The sequence below is a fragment of the Vitis riparia genome, chromosome 4, assembly GCF_004353265.1.
Source record: "Vitis riparia cultivar Riparia Gloire de Montpellier isolate 1030 chromosome 4, EGFV_Vit.rip_1.0, whole genome shotgun sequence".
Classification (NCBI taxonomy): Eukaryota; Viridiplantae; Streptophyta; class Magnoliopsida; order Vitales; family Vitaceae; genus Vitis; species Vitis riparia.
In genome coordinates, this window is record NC_048434.1 from 24,086,724 (window position 1) to 24,100,651 (window position 13,928).

A 13,928-nucleotide genomic window follows, 5' to 3' on the forward strand; every position below is an offset into this window, starting at 1 on the left:
TGCAACATTCTCATAGAAAACTGAATCCAATCATAGATGAAGCTTTAGGATCAAATTAAAGCCTCTTGAGCATATTTAACACACAACCTTTAGTTACTTTGATGGTCAATGGGATGCATAACTTTGGGTTGAGCATGTTGCATGGTTTTGACATCAAATCCAAACCAGACCTTTTTTTTAGAATATCAATGGAGAGCCAGTCTGACATGAGATTTGAACTGAAAAGCAACCAAATTCTAGCCAACCAACCCTACCAAATGTAGACTGAAACACAGCCTTTTATTGCCTTGTCTCCCTGCTTTAGCATGTCTGTCCTCATGCTTTAGGCTACATATGGAGGCATGGTGCCATTCACATGCCTTGTGCCGGACTGTTGCCATCAGGAACCTAAGAGTGCACTAAATCATAGGGAAACACTCCGTCTTAACTATACTACATTTTAGTATTTTAAAGTTATGCATGGACTATTTAACAATAAGATGGTGAGAATATTATAAATTGCATTTATATCAAACGCTATTACAGTAGAGGATATGAAACTAAGATGTGTAATCAATTAAAAGGACAATGTTGTCATAAGAACCACAGAAAATCTTTAAAATTGATTTGTATTTGTGTTGCCTCTCTTTCTTTGCTATGGTTATTGTGAGTGCATATCTAATAGCCTCTTCAGTACACAATTTTCTTGAACATATTTTTAGTGTATGCTTCTTGAGGCAATTTTGTTTTTTGATGAAAATCAAGCAATATAATATGCATGTTTCCAGGTTACTGATGCATTGAGAGAATCTGGCCTTGAATCATCAAACTTAATTCTTGGTATCGACTTCACAAAAAGCAATGAGTGGACAGGTAGTTCTATTTGAAAATGAATTATATATTCTTTTTTTAACCTCTAAAATTTCTAACTAGCAGAAGGGAAAAAAAATTATATTTCAATGATTCTAGGCAGGCATTCATTCCATAGGAAAAGCCTTCATGCAATTGGTAACACACCTAACCCATATGAACAAGCAATCTCTATAATTGGCCGAACTCTGTCTCCTTTTGATGAAGACAACTTAATACCTTGCTTCGGATTTGGTGATGGTTAGTATCTGTTTATAACTAGTTTTTAGTAGAAATTTTTAGTTTTTACTTGGAATAGTTATCTGATGAGTTTCCTTTCTGTAGCATCAACACACGATAAGTATGTTTTCAGCTTTTACCCTGATCACCGATATTGTCGTGGTTTCGAGGAGGTTCTGGCACGATATAAAGAGATTGTTCCGTACTTGAAGTTGTCAGGTTTTTTGCAACTTCTTTTTACTTTTCCTTGTTCTATGCAGTTTGTTTATCAATTCAAATTGAGTTCACATAATTACTATTTTTTATTTTGTTTTCATTTATTTCTTTCTTACTTTGTCTGAAAACATTCTTGGCTACTGTTTCATGGTTCTCTCCAAGGAAAAATAACAAGTGCTCTGTTTTTCCTAGATTAGTAAACAATTCTATCCTCATTCATGCAAATTCTCCCTTTCGGTGCTTCTACATTCCTTTTCAGATTTTGTCCAGAACATTTCAGTTTATTGGTGATTAGTGGTTTTGTTGATAATAGAATTTTATGGTTACAAGCATTTGACTAGATTCAATGGTAGCTACGGCAGTGATTTCTTTCTTTCTTTTTTTCTTTTTAAATACACATTTCTTCAAGCCTCTCTCATCTTGTATATCTGTTATTGTTATCTTGAATTTTTTCTATCACCAACTTTATCTTGAAATGAAGTAGAAAGGATTAACATGAGAGGCAAAGCAAACTTCCACCAGGTTAATGAATTATTGCAGACAAAAAAACAAAACTTTATTTTAAATGCTTCACTTCTCTAAATTGCTTCTCTAAGAATTTATCTTTTTATAATGAAATTTGGCAATTCTGGTGAATATAATTTCACCTTTCAGAAGATTGTTTACACATGCACATTTTTTAGCTTTGGAGCAGGCTTTTATTTCAGTCTTTCAGTTGTTTTCTTATTTCTTCTCCTGACCCTCGATCACACCATTTGAAGGACACTTCATCAATAATATTAGTTGAATTGGCGATGGAATTTAGACTGCAATTTCACTACCCAAATTCTTTTGAGGTACAATGCAATTATACCAAGTGGTTCTCCTGTCAGAATTACTCATCAAAAGCACAAGCCGAAACTTGAATATGGTATTGATCCTTGTGCTATTTGGATTTGAACTGACAGGGGCTATAAAATTTTCTATCAGGTTACAGATCTAAAAGGAAACAGACCAAGGTAGACATCTTTATGTTGGCAGCAGAATACTGTTTTTATGATATACAGAAATTAGCTTACATCTATTATGCACTTTTTTCCTAATTTCTTAAGGATGGCATCACATATTCATGCCAATATTATGAATCCCATTTTGGTTTTCTATTGGTACTAGATCATTTCAGTGTTCCTTTGGTTCTGAAATAAAATAAGTACATGTCATATATATCTTCAAAGTTGAAAATGATACACTTTGATACAAATTCAAAGATTCTTTGACATGTCTGATTCATAGATCAGATTCCGCCAGGTCAGCCACATAATCTATAGCACACCCTTGAGATGCATGATTCTTTCTTTTTCCATGAAGCATTCAGGAATGAGGATATATTCTCCCATAGAACTTTCAGAATCTGTTTGACAGGACCTTGGTGATGATCTCATAAAGGTTGGACAATAGATCAGCAGGCCTAAAGTCATTGACTCAACTTGCAAACCTCTTTTTTTCTATATACGAGTAAGGGATATAAAGAGAGAGCCACCTCTTAATTTGGTATCAAATTTGCAAGTTGAATATTGAAGGAGGATTAGAGATTAGGGGGGTTGCTTTTAAGGAGTAAAGCTTTATCTGAGATAATTGGCTTTGGAGATTTCCTTTAGGAGCATCACTTTTTGTGATGTATTGTTTCTAACAGCATCTAAGGGATGTTTGCTGATAAATGGGATGCCAATATAGAGGTTAGGTGGTGACACCCCTGCACCTGAAAATCTATGTCCTAGGTTTATCCAAATTTCTTTTAGTTTATTTGTTTTAGAATTGGTGATGGACCCAAAATCCAATCCTAGAATGCTAGAGGAATCAACCCCTCAACATTCTGTATCGAAAAATCTCTCTCATTTTAAGGGCTAGGGATACTTCTGTTTCCAATATTCTCATACAGAGCCACACCTCCTTTTTGAGGAATTTTAACTTTCTATATAACTAATCATATCAAGACATTTATGACCTCTCCTCCCTTTACCTCTCCTGGAACCTTGTTTATACGTCTTCATCTTTTCTAGACAAGATGGTCTAGCCTTTGGTTCCCTAAGGCCTGTCCTCTAAATTGTGATTTTCATGCCCTTCCTGATAGTGATTGTCCTGCTGCCTTTCCTTAGGCTGACTTCATCTGGAAACAAAGGTCCTTTCAAAGTCAGATCCTTTTCTTGGTTAGTGATTTGTAATAAAAGGGTAAACACTAATAATATGTCGCAGATTAGGGGCTCTATTTAGCTCTCTATCTTTAGTATGCGTTATAGGCTCGAAGTTCAGATATGTGGTGGATTTTCTCTTATTTCATTGCCTTGTCACCTGGGTTTATGGAACAAACTTCTTCCAGTTAGCAATTCTGTCTGGGTTCCCATTGTAGGTATTATCGATCTAATACACTTTACTTTCAGAGGTTTCAGAGTAGTTCAAGAGGTGGAATATTATATCATGAAATCACGCATGATATTGTGTGGGTTATTTGGTTGTAGAGGACTGTCAGCATCTTCGAAGACAAATTGAACCCCCCAGAATCTTTGTCAGACGCCATACATCTACTTCTCTTTTAGAGGTAGTTTCCTTAGAGTTTAGTGATGTTCATGTTAGCTTTGATTCAGCTTAGGTATGAAAGAGGTATGCAGAAGCAGTGGGTCTAACACTTGGGTTTTGGCAGTATGGGAGCTTCCTCCCTTTGGTAGTTCTAATTTCAGTGAGTGTTTCACTGGGGAATCAAGGCCAAATGGGAATTGGGAGCATGTCTACAGATTGAAATGGCAATAGTCCATGTGCTTTCTCAAGCCAACTGGCTTAGGATTCAATGTAGACACAAATATTCTGGGTTTGTTGGAAGACTTGTCTGCAGAAAACAATTTCTTGGGTGCCTCTGGGAAAGAGAAGCACTTGGAGGTGGGATGTTTGGATTTGCAAAACTTTGGATCTGTTTAGATAATTAGACTGCTCTTTTTTGTTGAAGGCCTCAATTGATTAATCAATTGGAAAAAGGCTTATCATAAAAATTCATAGTTAATAAGTTCTCATAAATAAAAATATGTAAAACATCTGATTTGAGCATTCAAGTGCTTGCAGCATGCCACAAGCCCTTCATTGGTGCTCATATTTGTTTTCCTGTCTACTCATGTGAATCTCACATTGGGATGTCATTAGGATTCATAGATACAATCATGATGAGTTTTCTTACCCTTGTACCCATGCACGCTTAACATCCAGGTCCAACTTCCTTTGCCCCGATAATCGATGCAGCTATTGACATTGTGGAGGGAAGCAACAGGCAATATCATGTTCTTGTCATTATTGCAGATGGGCAGGTTCATGGAACATGCTGAATTCCAGGACTTTCTTCTATTATTTACAATGGGTTTCAATCAACCTCTTAATTTCCCATTCTTTCCTTTTGATTTGAAATGTTTCTGTATTCACCACAGGTTTCCGGAAGTCTTGATGGATCATCTGGAAGGTTTAGTCCACAAGAACAAGCAACTGTAAATTCTATAGTTGCGGCTAGGTAAAGCAAATACCATTTATTAACCTGGAGCTGTATTTATGTTGTTGCTGTCCTAATTGGTGGCATTTTGATAAACAGCCGATATCCTCTCTCGATTATTTTGGTCGGTGTGGGAGATGGACCGTGGGATGCAATGAAATTATTTGATGATAACATTCCTCAACGCTCATTTGACAACTTCCAGGTACTGACCATGTTTAGATTTGTGTTTTGTGTGTCATTTTAAGTTCATAATTTGTCAGGTTCCTTATAACTGGGTCAGTTAACAAATTTGATCAACCCTAAGACATTTTTATGACTGACATCTACGATGAGGTTTCACCCAAAAGAATGACAAAGTTGACAATGATCAGTTTCATCTCCATCGTGCCTTTGAATTTCCCTTTTATATGCTCTCAACAACCTGTCCCCTTTTATCTCTTTATGAATTTGAACATCAGATTAATCTGATGCTGTATTTAACTTTTGGCAGTGTGAAGGTTGTAGGTTGTGAGGCCTCAGTGGGGGTTGGGGTTGAGGTCTGGGAGAAATGTTAGATATTAGTTTAGACAGTACTAATCTGGACATAATTTGACTTTTGTTCACATGTATTAGAAATGTCAGCCAAAAATATCTGTGTTAACATGATATGAAATCAATGTATATACTGCATCTACTATTTATCTATATTGTCACTTTCTTTAATTTTTTTAAATTAATTTTATATTGCTTCATACGTTTGTTTTTATTTGTTTCTTTCTTAATTTTTTTGTTAAAATTTTACTAAATAATTATATAAAATAAATTATGATAAAAATAAAGATTTTTAAATGAATTTCTAATAATAAAAGTTAAATTTTTTTTTTTTTTAAATTAAACTTTTAAACTAATCAAAGTTTAATGGTATAATATTTATCCTATTAAAATAAAAGACATGCAATAAATAGATTCTTAGTGTACAATTAGCACAATAATGTCAAGGTAAAATAAGCTTAACACCTCATTAAAATAGAAAAAAAATATTTAATTTTAATTTATTTTAAATTAATACCATATCTAAGTATCCACATCTATAGTTGAGATTTTTCTCAATCGAATCCTCGAATCTTAAGATTTTGGTGTGCAAAGGATCTAACAATTAGCCACAGAGCGGCACCAACACTTGTACCCAAACCCATGTATCATAGATGAGTAGTGAGGAACTGCAGCCAGAAAGGTCTTCTCTACTCTATGCAAATGCTCAATTCTAAAAACATGCCGTGGTTCCCATATTTGAATTATCCTTAATGGTTAACTAGTTTGTTTTTTCCCCTGCAGTTTGTCAACTTCTCAAAGATCATGTCTGAGAACATGGAAGCATCAAAGAAGGAAACAGCCTTTGCACTTTCGGCCCTAATGGAAATCCCATTTCAGTACAGAGCCACCCTGAGGCTGCAGCCAATCGAGTAAGAGAGTGGGGGGAGGGGGGAAGATGTAGTTTGTGGCTAATGTTGATTCCAACTGAGCAGGTGGGTACTAAACCCAAGTCTCTTTCTTCTTAATGCAGTAATAATTTAGTGGGTGGTCCACGTACAAGGCTGCTTCCACCTCCAAAAGAAGTGTTGGATCATGATAGGGAGGCATTGCAGCACATGATGGCCACCACCCCATCCGTGGAGAAAACAGCCCCAGAGGACCAGGTAAGTTTTTAATTATATCCCACTGCAAATTCCTTTCCAAATCAACATTTACTTTTGTTTTCACAAAATCTATCCATTGTGATTGTGTGTATGTTCAAGGTCTGCCCCATATGCTTGACAAATCCGAAGAATATGGCTTTTGGATGCGGTCATTTGGTAAGTTATTATCATCAGATTTTGGATCAGAAACTAGGAGTGTCGTATATATAGATAGTGCTTATAGAAAGGATGAATGAATTGAGTAAATATCTTCAACAACGTACTGACTGTGTGTTATGGATTTGGTTTGGTGTTATTTGTTTTAAGACTTGCAAGGAGTGTGGTGAGTCGATATCACTGTGCCCATTGTGCCGGGAGCCCATAAACACTCGTCTCAAGCTGTACTCATAAAAGAGCAGCAGAATCAGTGCCACAACGTCATGCACATATCGCTTTGTGTGTAAGTTGCGGTGGTAAGAATAAAAATAGCACAAGGGGGCTCGGAATATTTGTGCCTGCAAAATGACCAACCTTGTGATAAAAAGTGTATTTGTCAGTAAGCTTTGTTTGTAAAGTTGTTATTTTATATACTTTTAATGGCAGAAAACAAACTTTTTCATGTGTATGTAACATTAAAAATCCCCGACTAATAGCTGAAAAAGACAATAATAACATTAATAATAATAATAATAATAATAATAATAATAATAAAGGATACATGTTAACAGAAAGTTTTTTTTTTTTTTTTTTTTTTGTTGGAGGGGGGGAGGGGAGGAATGCTTCACCTTAGAAAATTAATTTCCCTGCACGAAAAGCCCATATGGTAATCCTAGACAAGGGAAGAAATCCAGTGCTAATTCTCACATAAACTTCTTTTTGTCTCATTTCTGGTCAATTTCAATCAATAGCCATTTGGTGGTTAAAGGTTTAGCCAGTTAGTCACTAAGTAGGTATATGATAAATTAATTTAATAACTTAATTTAAATTATTAATAAAATAATTAAAGATATGATTTTAAGTTATAAATAATTTTAAATAATAAATAAAAATAATTAACTTATTTTTAAATTCATATCTTTTTTTATATTTTTATCTTTATTTATTCTAATTACCTCTACCATCTCTTTTACCATCCCATCATTGTTATTTAACCTTCTTTGTTTTAATTATAATTTAAAGATAAACATATAAATTTGATGATTTAAAATAAATTTTATCAAATCTTAATACTTAAATTAAGAATTAAACAATAAATTTTAAATCGTTAAATTAAGTATAATTTAAATTAAAATCAACATTATACCAACACTCCCTACCTCCAAATTAAATCATAAATCAATTAAAATTATTAAATCATTTAAATTTCCTTTAATTTTGATTTTGTTGTTATTTTTGAAACACTTGAACTCAAGGGCACAATTTTAGTTTTCCACTGTCAAAATAAGTTTTTTCCTTTTTGTTAAATTGATTATGGAAATTAGGACTTATAAAAGGGCATGTTGGACGGTATTATGAGGAAAAGCTGTGTAAATCAATCTTGATAGAAGCCAGAGCATAGAAGTGATTCCTGGCAAAATTTTTGTATCACTTAAAAATAAATTTATACCTCCAATCGTCGCCCATAACAGGATAAGAAAATTCAGGCAAACCCTGTATCCTGTAGTGTCCAACTCCTTTACAAATCAGTTAGTTTGAAGGCCTTCATCTCAAACATGCCAAACATGCAACATGTTCTACACCGATACGTCAAGTAACTGGGCCACCAAAACCTGCAAATGTTGCACAGACATCAAAAGACCTTTCTCTCACAAGTCAAAACAATCATTTCTAGCAAGCTCGTGCACCATCTATTTTCTCTTTCCAAACTTGTGATGAAAATGAGTGACCCTGTACACATAGATAAGCCACAAAGTCATGCCAAACAATGTGAGATTCAAACTCAATTCAACAACAAAATGAGAAAGGTTTGAAGTTGTCCTTTCTCTTTAAACGGAGCAAAAATGCAGGTATTGATATTGTAGGCTCTGTTTGCAAAGTGTTTTAAAAAAAGCAGTTTTTAAGAATTGTTTTTTAACATTGTTCTTAAATGTTTTGTATAACAAAAGTTTGTTTGAGAACTTGAAATGCATTTAATATGTTTTTAAAAATAAATATTATATATGCTGCTTTATTTTTAATCATTCTACATATTTATATAATTATTTTTTTAAAACAAACAAATGAATAATAAAAAACAACTAAAAGATATTATTTGAAAACACCATATTTTATGTTTTTAAGAACAAAAAATTATTTTATATTTTCTAATTAACACATTTTTCTATTTTTTAGTTCTGAAGAATAAAAACCGTTTTAAAAAATAATTATCAAATAGGGTTATAGCTTCTTTTGTTTAATCAAACTATTTTTTAATTCTTAAGAATATAAAACTGTTTTCAAACAAGATCATAGCTTCTTTTGTATAATCAAAATTATAGTTGTAGGTAACAACCAATCATATTGGTTGCACTAGATTAAAAAAAATCCTTTCTATAACTACTCCCATGGCGATGTTGGTGAAGTTTTTTGAAGAAATGATCTTTGGGGTTAAGTTTGAAGGCTTCCAACAGGGAAAATGGATTTCTATCATGGAAAGGTATCAAGGCGTTGTTTTCTCAAAGGCCTTCGAAAGAGATGAGATCACTTGATGGAGCAATTAAAGAAGGCATTGGAGTTGGACGGTTCTCTAGGTTTCATTCAGAAGTACAGGGGAAAAACAAGGACAGATCTATTGAAGATCTATTTTAAACAATGGAAGACTCATCAAAATATCAAGTTTGTTACAAATCAAATAACCACAGCAATGGTTATTCCTAAGGGTCATAAAAGTAGAGATGGGAAACCCTAAGGAAGAAGATATCCCCAACATCAAAGTCCCCTTTTGATGCTATTGTGGTAAGACAAACAAAGGAGGTGAATACAGAGGAACCTATGGGTGATGGTTTTTATAGAGTAACCGCTCCTATGCAATAGTTGTTGAAGAGTTCAAAAAAAAACATATTATCCCCAGTTGGGAAGTGGGCTAGAGTTGTGATTTGTGAAAGTGGGGTAGGAGGTCTAGATTGGGTCGGTGCAAGAAAGGTTATTGCTAGAAAGTTGGGTATGAGGGGAATGGTGTTTATAACTCCATTTTTTGACATGTTAAAGGTTGTTCTTTGTGGACTCCGCTAAAAGAGCATTGTGGCTTCAAAAGCAAGGAAGGTTTGTAGTGAAGGGGGGTAGGCGGAAATGGATTGAACTAAGAGGCCTTCCTTTCAACCCATGGAACGAAAACCATTTACAAAACAAAATGAGGCCCTAGGGAGGGAAAGGTGATGGAGGTAGATCGTCACATGTTGAAGCTCGTTGATTTACCAAAAGTAAAAAATGAGAGTACATATGCACCCATGCATGGTGCTGCCAATGCTTCTGGAGGTGAAAGACGGTGCTTGGAGATTCACGATCACAGTCTGTCTCTGATGCAGAAGAAAAAAGAAGCCATGAGAGGGCTGAGCAAACTTGTAATAGAGGTGAGTTTAACTCAATGGTAGGGGTTTTGTTTATGGGCAAAATCAGGGTAGGGGGACACTTGGCAAAACCAGAGAGAAGATGGAAAACAATCGTACTCCATTTTCTCTTTTTTTCTCATTTTCAAATTCAAACCCAAAGCAAACAAAGCACTGAAGAGGAAGAAAGGCCATGTTGAGGAGAAAAGAGGCTTAGAAGTAGCAGAAAGCCCACCGAGTCCTAAAGCTCTCTCAACTGATAGACCCATACCTCTTTCTTTTGTTAAGAACTTAAGACCCCACGTGGAGGGAGCCCAAAGAGTGAAGGATCGAGGTCCTTTGTCTCAACAAGAGGAAGACCAACTCGATTATAAGAAAGGAGCCCAAACCTTTTATTGAGCCAAGTTGGTGATCTAAGCTAGCATTTGGTGCTTTTAAAGAGTGGCCCATCAGATTCCTTTCTTCCAAAAGTCCAAGGAACATTTGTCTCCGTTGTGGAGAACCAACCCACTGCAGGTTCACAAGACATGCCCACTCGAAGGGCAATCCCAGGCAATGTGAGGTTTTGCATGAGTAGTTTGCCTCCACCTTACAAAGGCTCATTCACAAAGAGAAATCACAAGTCAAAGTTCCAAAGGGATTTAAGGGAGGACAAGTCTATTAGGTGGACGTGGACTTCAACGTGCATCTTATTCTAAAGAGTATTACTGTAGTGGAGGTAGAAAGGCCCATAGAGAAGAGTTTGATGGGTCCATCAGATGAAGCAAGTCCTATAAAGGGTCAAGGATTGATTGTGTTTAACCAAGCCTAACAATGTCCCATTTCAGAAATTACCTGTGCAGGCACTAGAGGGATTGAAGAAGGAGAAGGGATTCCTCACTGTGGTTTGCCTATTCAAGTATTTCCTTCCAACCTTGAAACCACCTATGAGGGTCAATTCTTAGATCAAGCTTCTGATTCACATCCTCTTCCCCTTGCTTCCACTTCTCACCTTGATCGGTCTCAGTCTATTTTAATAGAACCTTTATGTCTAGTCTAGATTCCCTAGTTGTAATTCCAGTGAATGAATTTGTCTCAGCATTTGTACTTAATGTTGGTGATCCCATTTTTCAAGGCGTGGAGTCCCTTAGATATATAAATAGCCAAAGCTAAAAGGCATTTCTTTCCACAAGTCACCACTTAGCGACCTTAGTATCTTTCATAGTCAATTGTCAACCTCTAGAACCTACCTCCACCTCGTTGGAAGGATTTAGCATAAAGGGTTCACACTTAGTAAAATGGCTAGTGTAAAGTCGATTTTGGAAATTGTGAACATCAGGCTAGTCAAAGGTGGTGAGGATGTCATACCAGTGGGCAATAGTGTACTATCACTGGACAACATTTTTGATAGGAGGAAGTACAAACCTTTACCTTGAGATTTTAGGGATCTTCGGTTTGTTCCAATAGTTGTCGAGCTTTTAAGTGCTCATATGAAGATCATTGATTAGAATATTAGGGGGTTGGGTTCAAGAAAGAAAATGATTGTGAAGGATTTTCTTAGTCTTGAAACCCCAAACATTGTGATGTTTCAAGAAACAAAGAGGAAGACTTCTGATAAGAGGTTTGTGGGCAATGTGTGGAAATTTAGAAATAAGAAATGGGATATTCTTTCGACCTGTGGGACATCAAGAGGGGTTGTGATAATATGGGATTCAAACGAGTTCAACTATTCAAAGATGGTATTTAGGCCTTTTTTGGTAACAATTAAGCTAAGTTTGGATAAAAGGGAATCTTTTGGCTCACATTAGTTTATGGTCCTAATAATTCTAACATGAGGAAGGATTTTTTGTTAAGCTTCAGGACCTTTTTGGTCTACTTTTCCTGAAAATGGTGTGCAGAAGGGGACTTCAATGTCATGAAAAGAATCTCAAAGAATTAGGTGGCTCTAGGTTAACCCCTACCATGAGGATTTTTTATGAGTTCATAAGAGAAAGTGAGTTAGTCAACCCCCCTCTTAGAAATGCATCTTTCACTTGGTCAAACATGCAAGAAGTTCCCATTTGCAAGAGGTTGGATAAATTTTTGCACTTAAACAAGTGAGGTCAAAGTGTCCCTTAAAGCCTCCAAGAAATGCTTCCTAGGTTGACCTCTAACCATTGCCCAATCTCTCTAGATACCAAACCATTTAAGTGAAGTTTGGCTCCATTTTGGTTTGAGAACATGTGGTTGCTCCATTTCAAGAGAAGATTTAGTTATTGGTGGTGGGAGTGTCAAGTTGGTGATTGGGAATGTTCATGAAGAAGCTACATTTTGTTAAATCTAAATGGAAAAATTGGAACAAGGTGTCTTTTGGAGATTTAAAGGTGAAAAAGAACATTCTTTCAGGCATTGTCAGGGTTGATATCAATGAGTAGGAAGGGAATTTGATTCCTAAACTTTCAACATTGAGAATTTTAAGGAAAGGGGAACTTAAGGAGCTACTATTAAAGGAAGAGGTTCATTAAAGGCAAAATTCTTAGGTTAGATAGATAAAAGGAGATTGTAATTCTAAATACTTCCATAGGATAGCCAATGGTAGGCAAAATAGGAAGGTCATAAAATCCTTGGTGTTTGAAGAGGGGGTAACTCCAGGCAACATTGAAAATATTTCAAAGGAGATAGTGCATTTTTTTAATAAGCTATACTCCCAACCATCATGCAATTCTTGTAGGATAGAAAGATTGGATTAGTCTTTTATATCTAGGAAGTGTTGCATAGCTAGACCAACCATTTTTAGAAGAGGAGGTACACTTCACCATATTTCAGTTGAACAAGAAAAAGGCCCTTAGGCTTGATGATTTCACCATTGCAATGTATCACGAATGTTGGTACATGATCAAAGAGGACCTTATGATGGTGTTCTTGGAGTTCCACAATAATGGGACAATAAATCAAAGAGCAATGCCACATTCATTGCTAGTGCCAAAAAAAGAATCAAACCAACAAAATCTCATATTCTAAATCTATTATCCTAGTTACAAGTTTGTATAAGATTATACCTAAGGTTTTATTAAGGCACTTATGTAGAGTTCCCCATGAAACCATCCACATATCCCAGGGAGCCTTTGTTGAGCAGAGATAAATTTTGGATGTTATTTTGATTGCCAATGAAATGGTGGAAGAGAAAAGGCGTTTAAAGGAGGAAGGTGTAGTCTTCAAAATAGATTTTGAAAAGGCCTATGATCATGTGAATGGAAATGTCAAAGGTTGGGTTAAGGCAACCAGAGGTTTAAGACAAGAAGATCCTCTTTCCTTGTTTTTTATTTTCATCATTGTAACTGACGTCTTAAGTAAGATGATGATTAGAGCATAGGAAAATGGTTTATCGGAGGGCTTCATAGTAGGCAGCAATAGGACAAGAGTATCTCTTTTACAATTTGTAGGTGACACCATATTTTTTCTCTAAAGCCTCAATGGAAAATCTATAAAACCTTGAGCCAATCCTAATGGTTTTTAGGCAAATATCAAGGCCTAAAAATCAATTTAGAGAAGAGTACCCTCTCTAGTATCTATAAAAGTCAAGATATGGAGTCCAAGTTGGTCTCAATGCTTGATTGTAAGGTCCTATAATGACCTTTATCTTACTTGGGTCCTCCATTAGGAGGGAATCCAAAGGCGAGCAGATTTTGGGATCTATTAGTTGATAGAATATTGAGGAAATTGGACCGTTGGAAAAAAGCCTTTTTGTCTATGGGGAAAAATGGAGAATCATAAATTTGTCAAATCTACTTCACTTCTATTCCTACTTGTTGACCTTTTGTACCAAAGCCTTAAAAGGCGTTCCACTCAATGTTATTCAACTTTGTTAGCATTTGATTTATAAATCAAAAAGGTTGGATAACAATGAGAGGAGTCGAGCCCGGTTTGGAGGAGATGTCATCTATGTATATCCTTAAGTGGACTAAACCTTTCTGCAGAGTTCTCCTTATATAGTGGAGG

At 35.5% G+C, this 13,928-nt stretch overlaps 2 protein-coding genes across 5 annotated transcripts in view; one reads left to right on the plus strand and one right to left on the minus strand.

Annotated features, from left to right (window-relative positions):
- LOC117912897 (E3 ubiquitin-protein ligase RGLG3) overlaps positions 1–7,073 on the plus strand; it is a 29,702-nt gene extending 22,629 nt beyond the window's left edge. For all 3 annotated transcript variants that reach the window (XM_034827686.1, XM_034827688.1, XM_034827687.1), the window contains exons 3-12: positions 768–852; positions 949–1,089; positions 1,174–1,287; positions 4,516–4,613; positions 4,731–4,810; positions 4,889–4,994; positions 6,107–6,234; positions 6,336–6,468; positions 6,568–6,624; positions 6,775–7,073. In XM_034827686.1, the coding sequence (XP_034683577.1) occupies positions 768–852; positions 949–1,089; positions 1,174–1,287; positions 4,516–4,613; positions 4,731–4,810; positions 4,889–4,994; positions 6,107–6,234; positions 6,336–6,468; positions 6,568–6,624; positions 6,775–6,858 (1,026 nt within the window). In that variant the 3' untranslated portion in view covers positions 6,859–7,073. The remainder of the gene's footprint in view (positions 1–767; positions 853–948; positions 1,090–1,173; positions 1,288–4,515; positions 4,614–4,730; positions 4,811–4,888; positions 4,995–6,106; positions 6,235–6,335; positions 6,469–6,567; positions 6,625–6,774) is intronic.
- A 935-nt stretch (positions 7,074–8,008) lies between these two features.
- The window catches only part of LOC117912627 (DNA polymerase delta catalytic subunit), a 77,288-nt gene continuing 71,368 nt past the window's right edge, over positions 8,009–13,928 (minus strand). The window contains exon 31 of one of the 2 annotated variants that reach the window (XM_034827304.1): positions 8,009–8,216. The gene's annotated coding sequence lies outside the window, so the exon portion shown is untranslated. Of the gene's footprint in view, positions 8,335–13,928 lie in introns of both variants that reach the window. The other variant, XM_034827301.1, reaches the window with a different exon arrangement.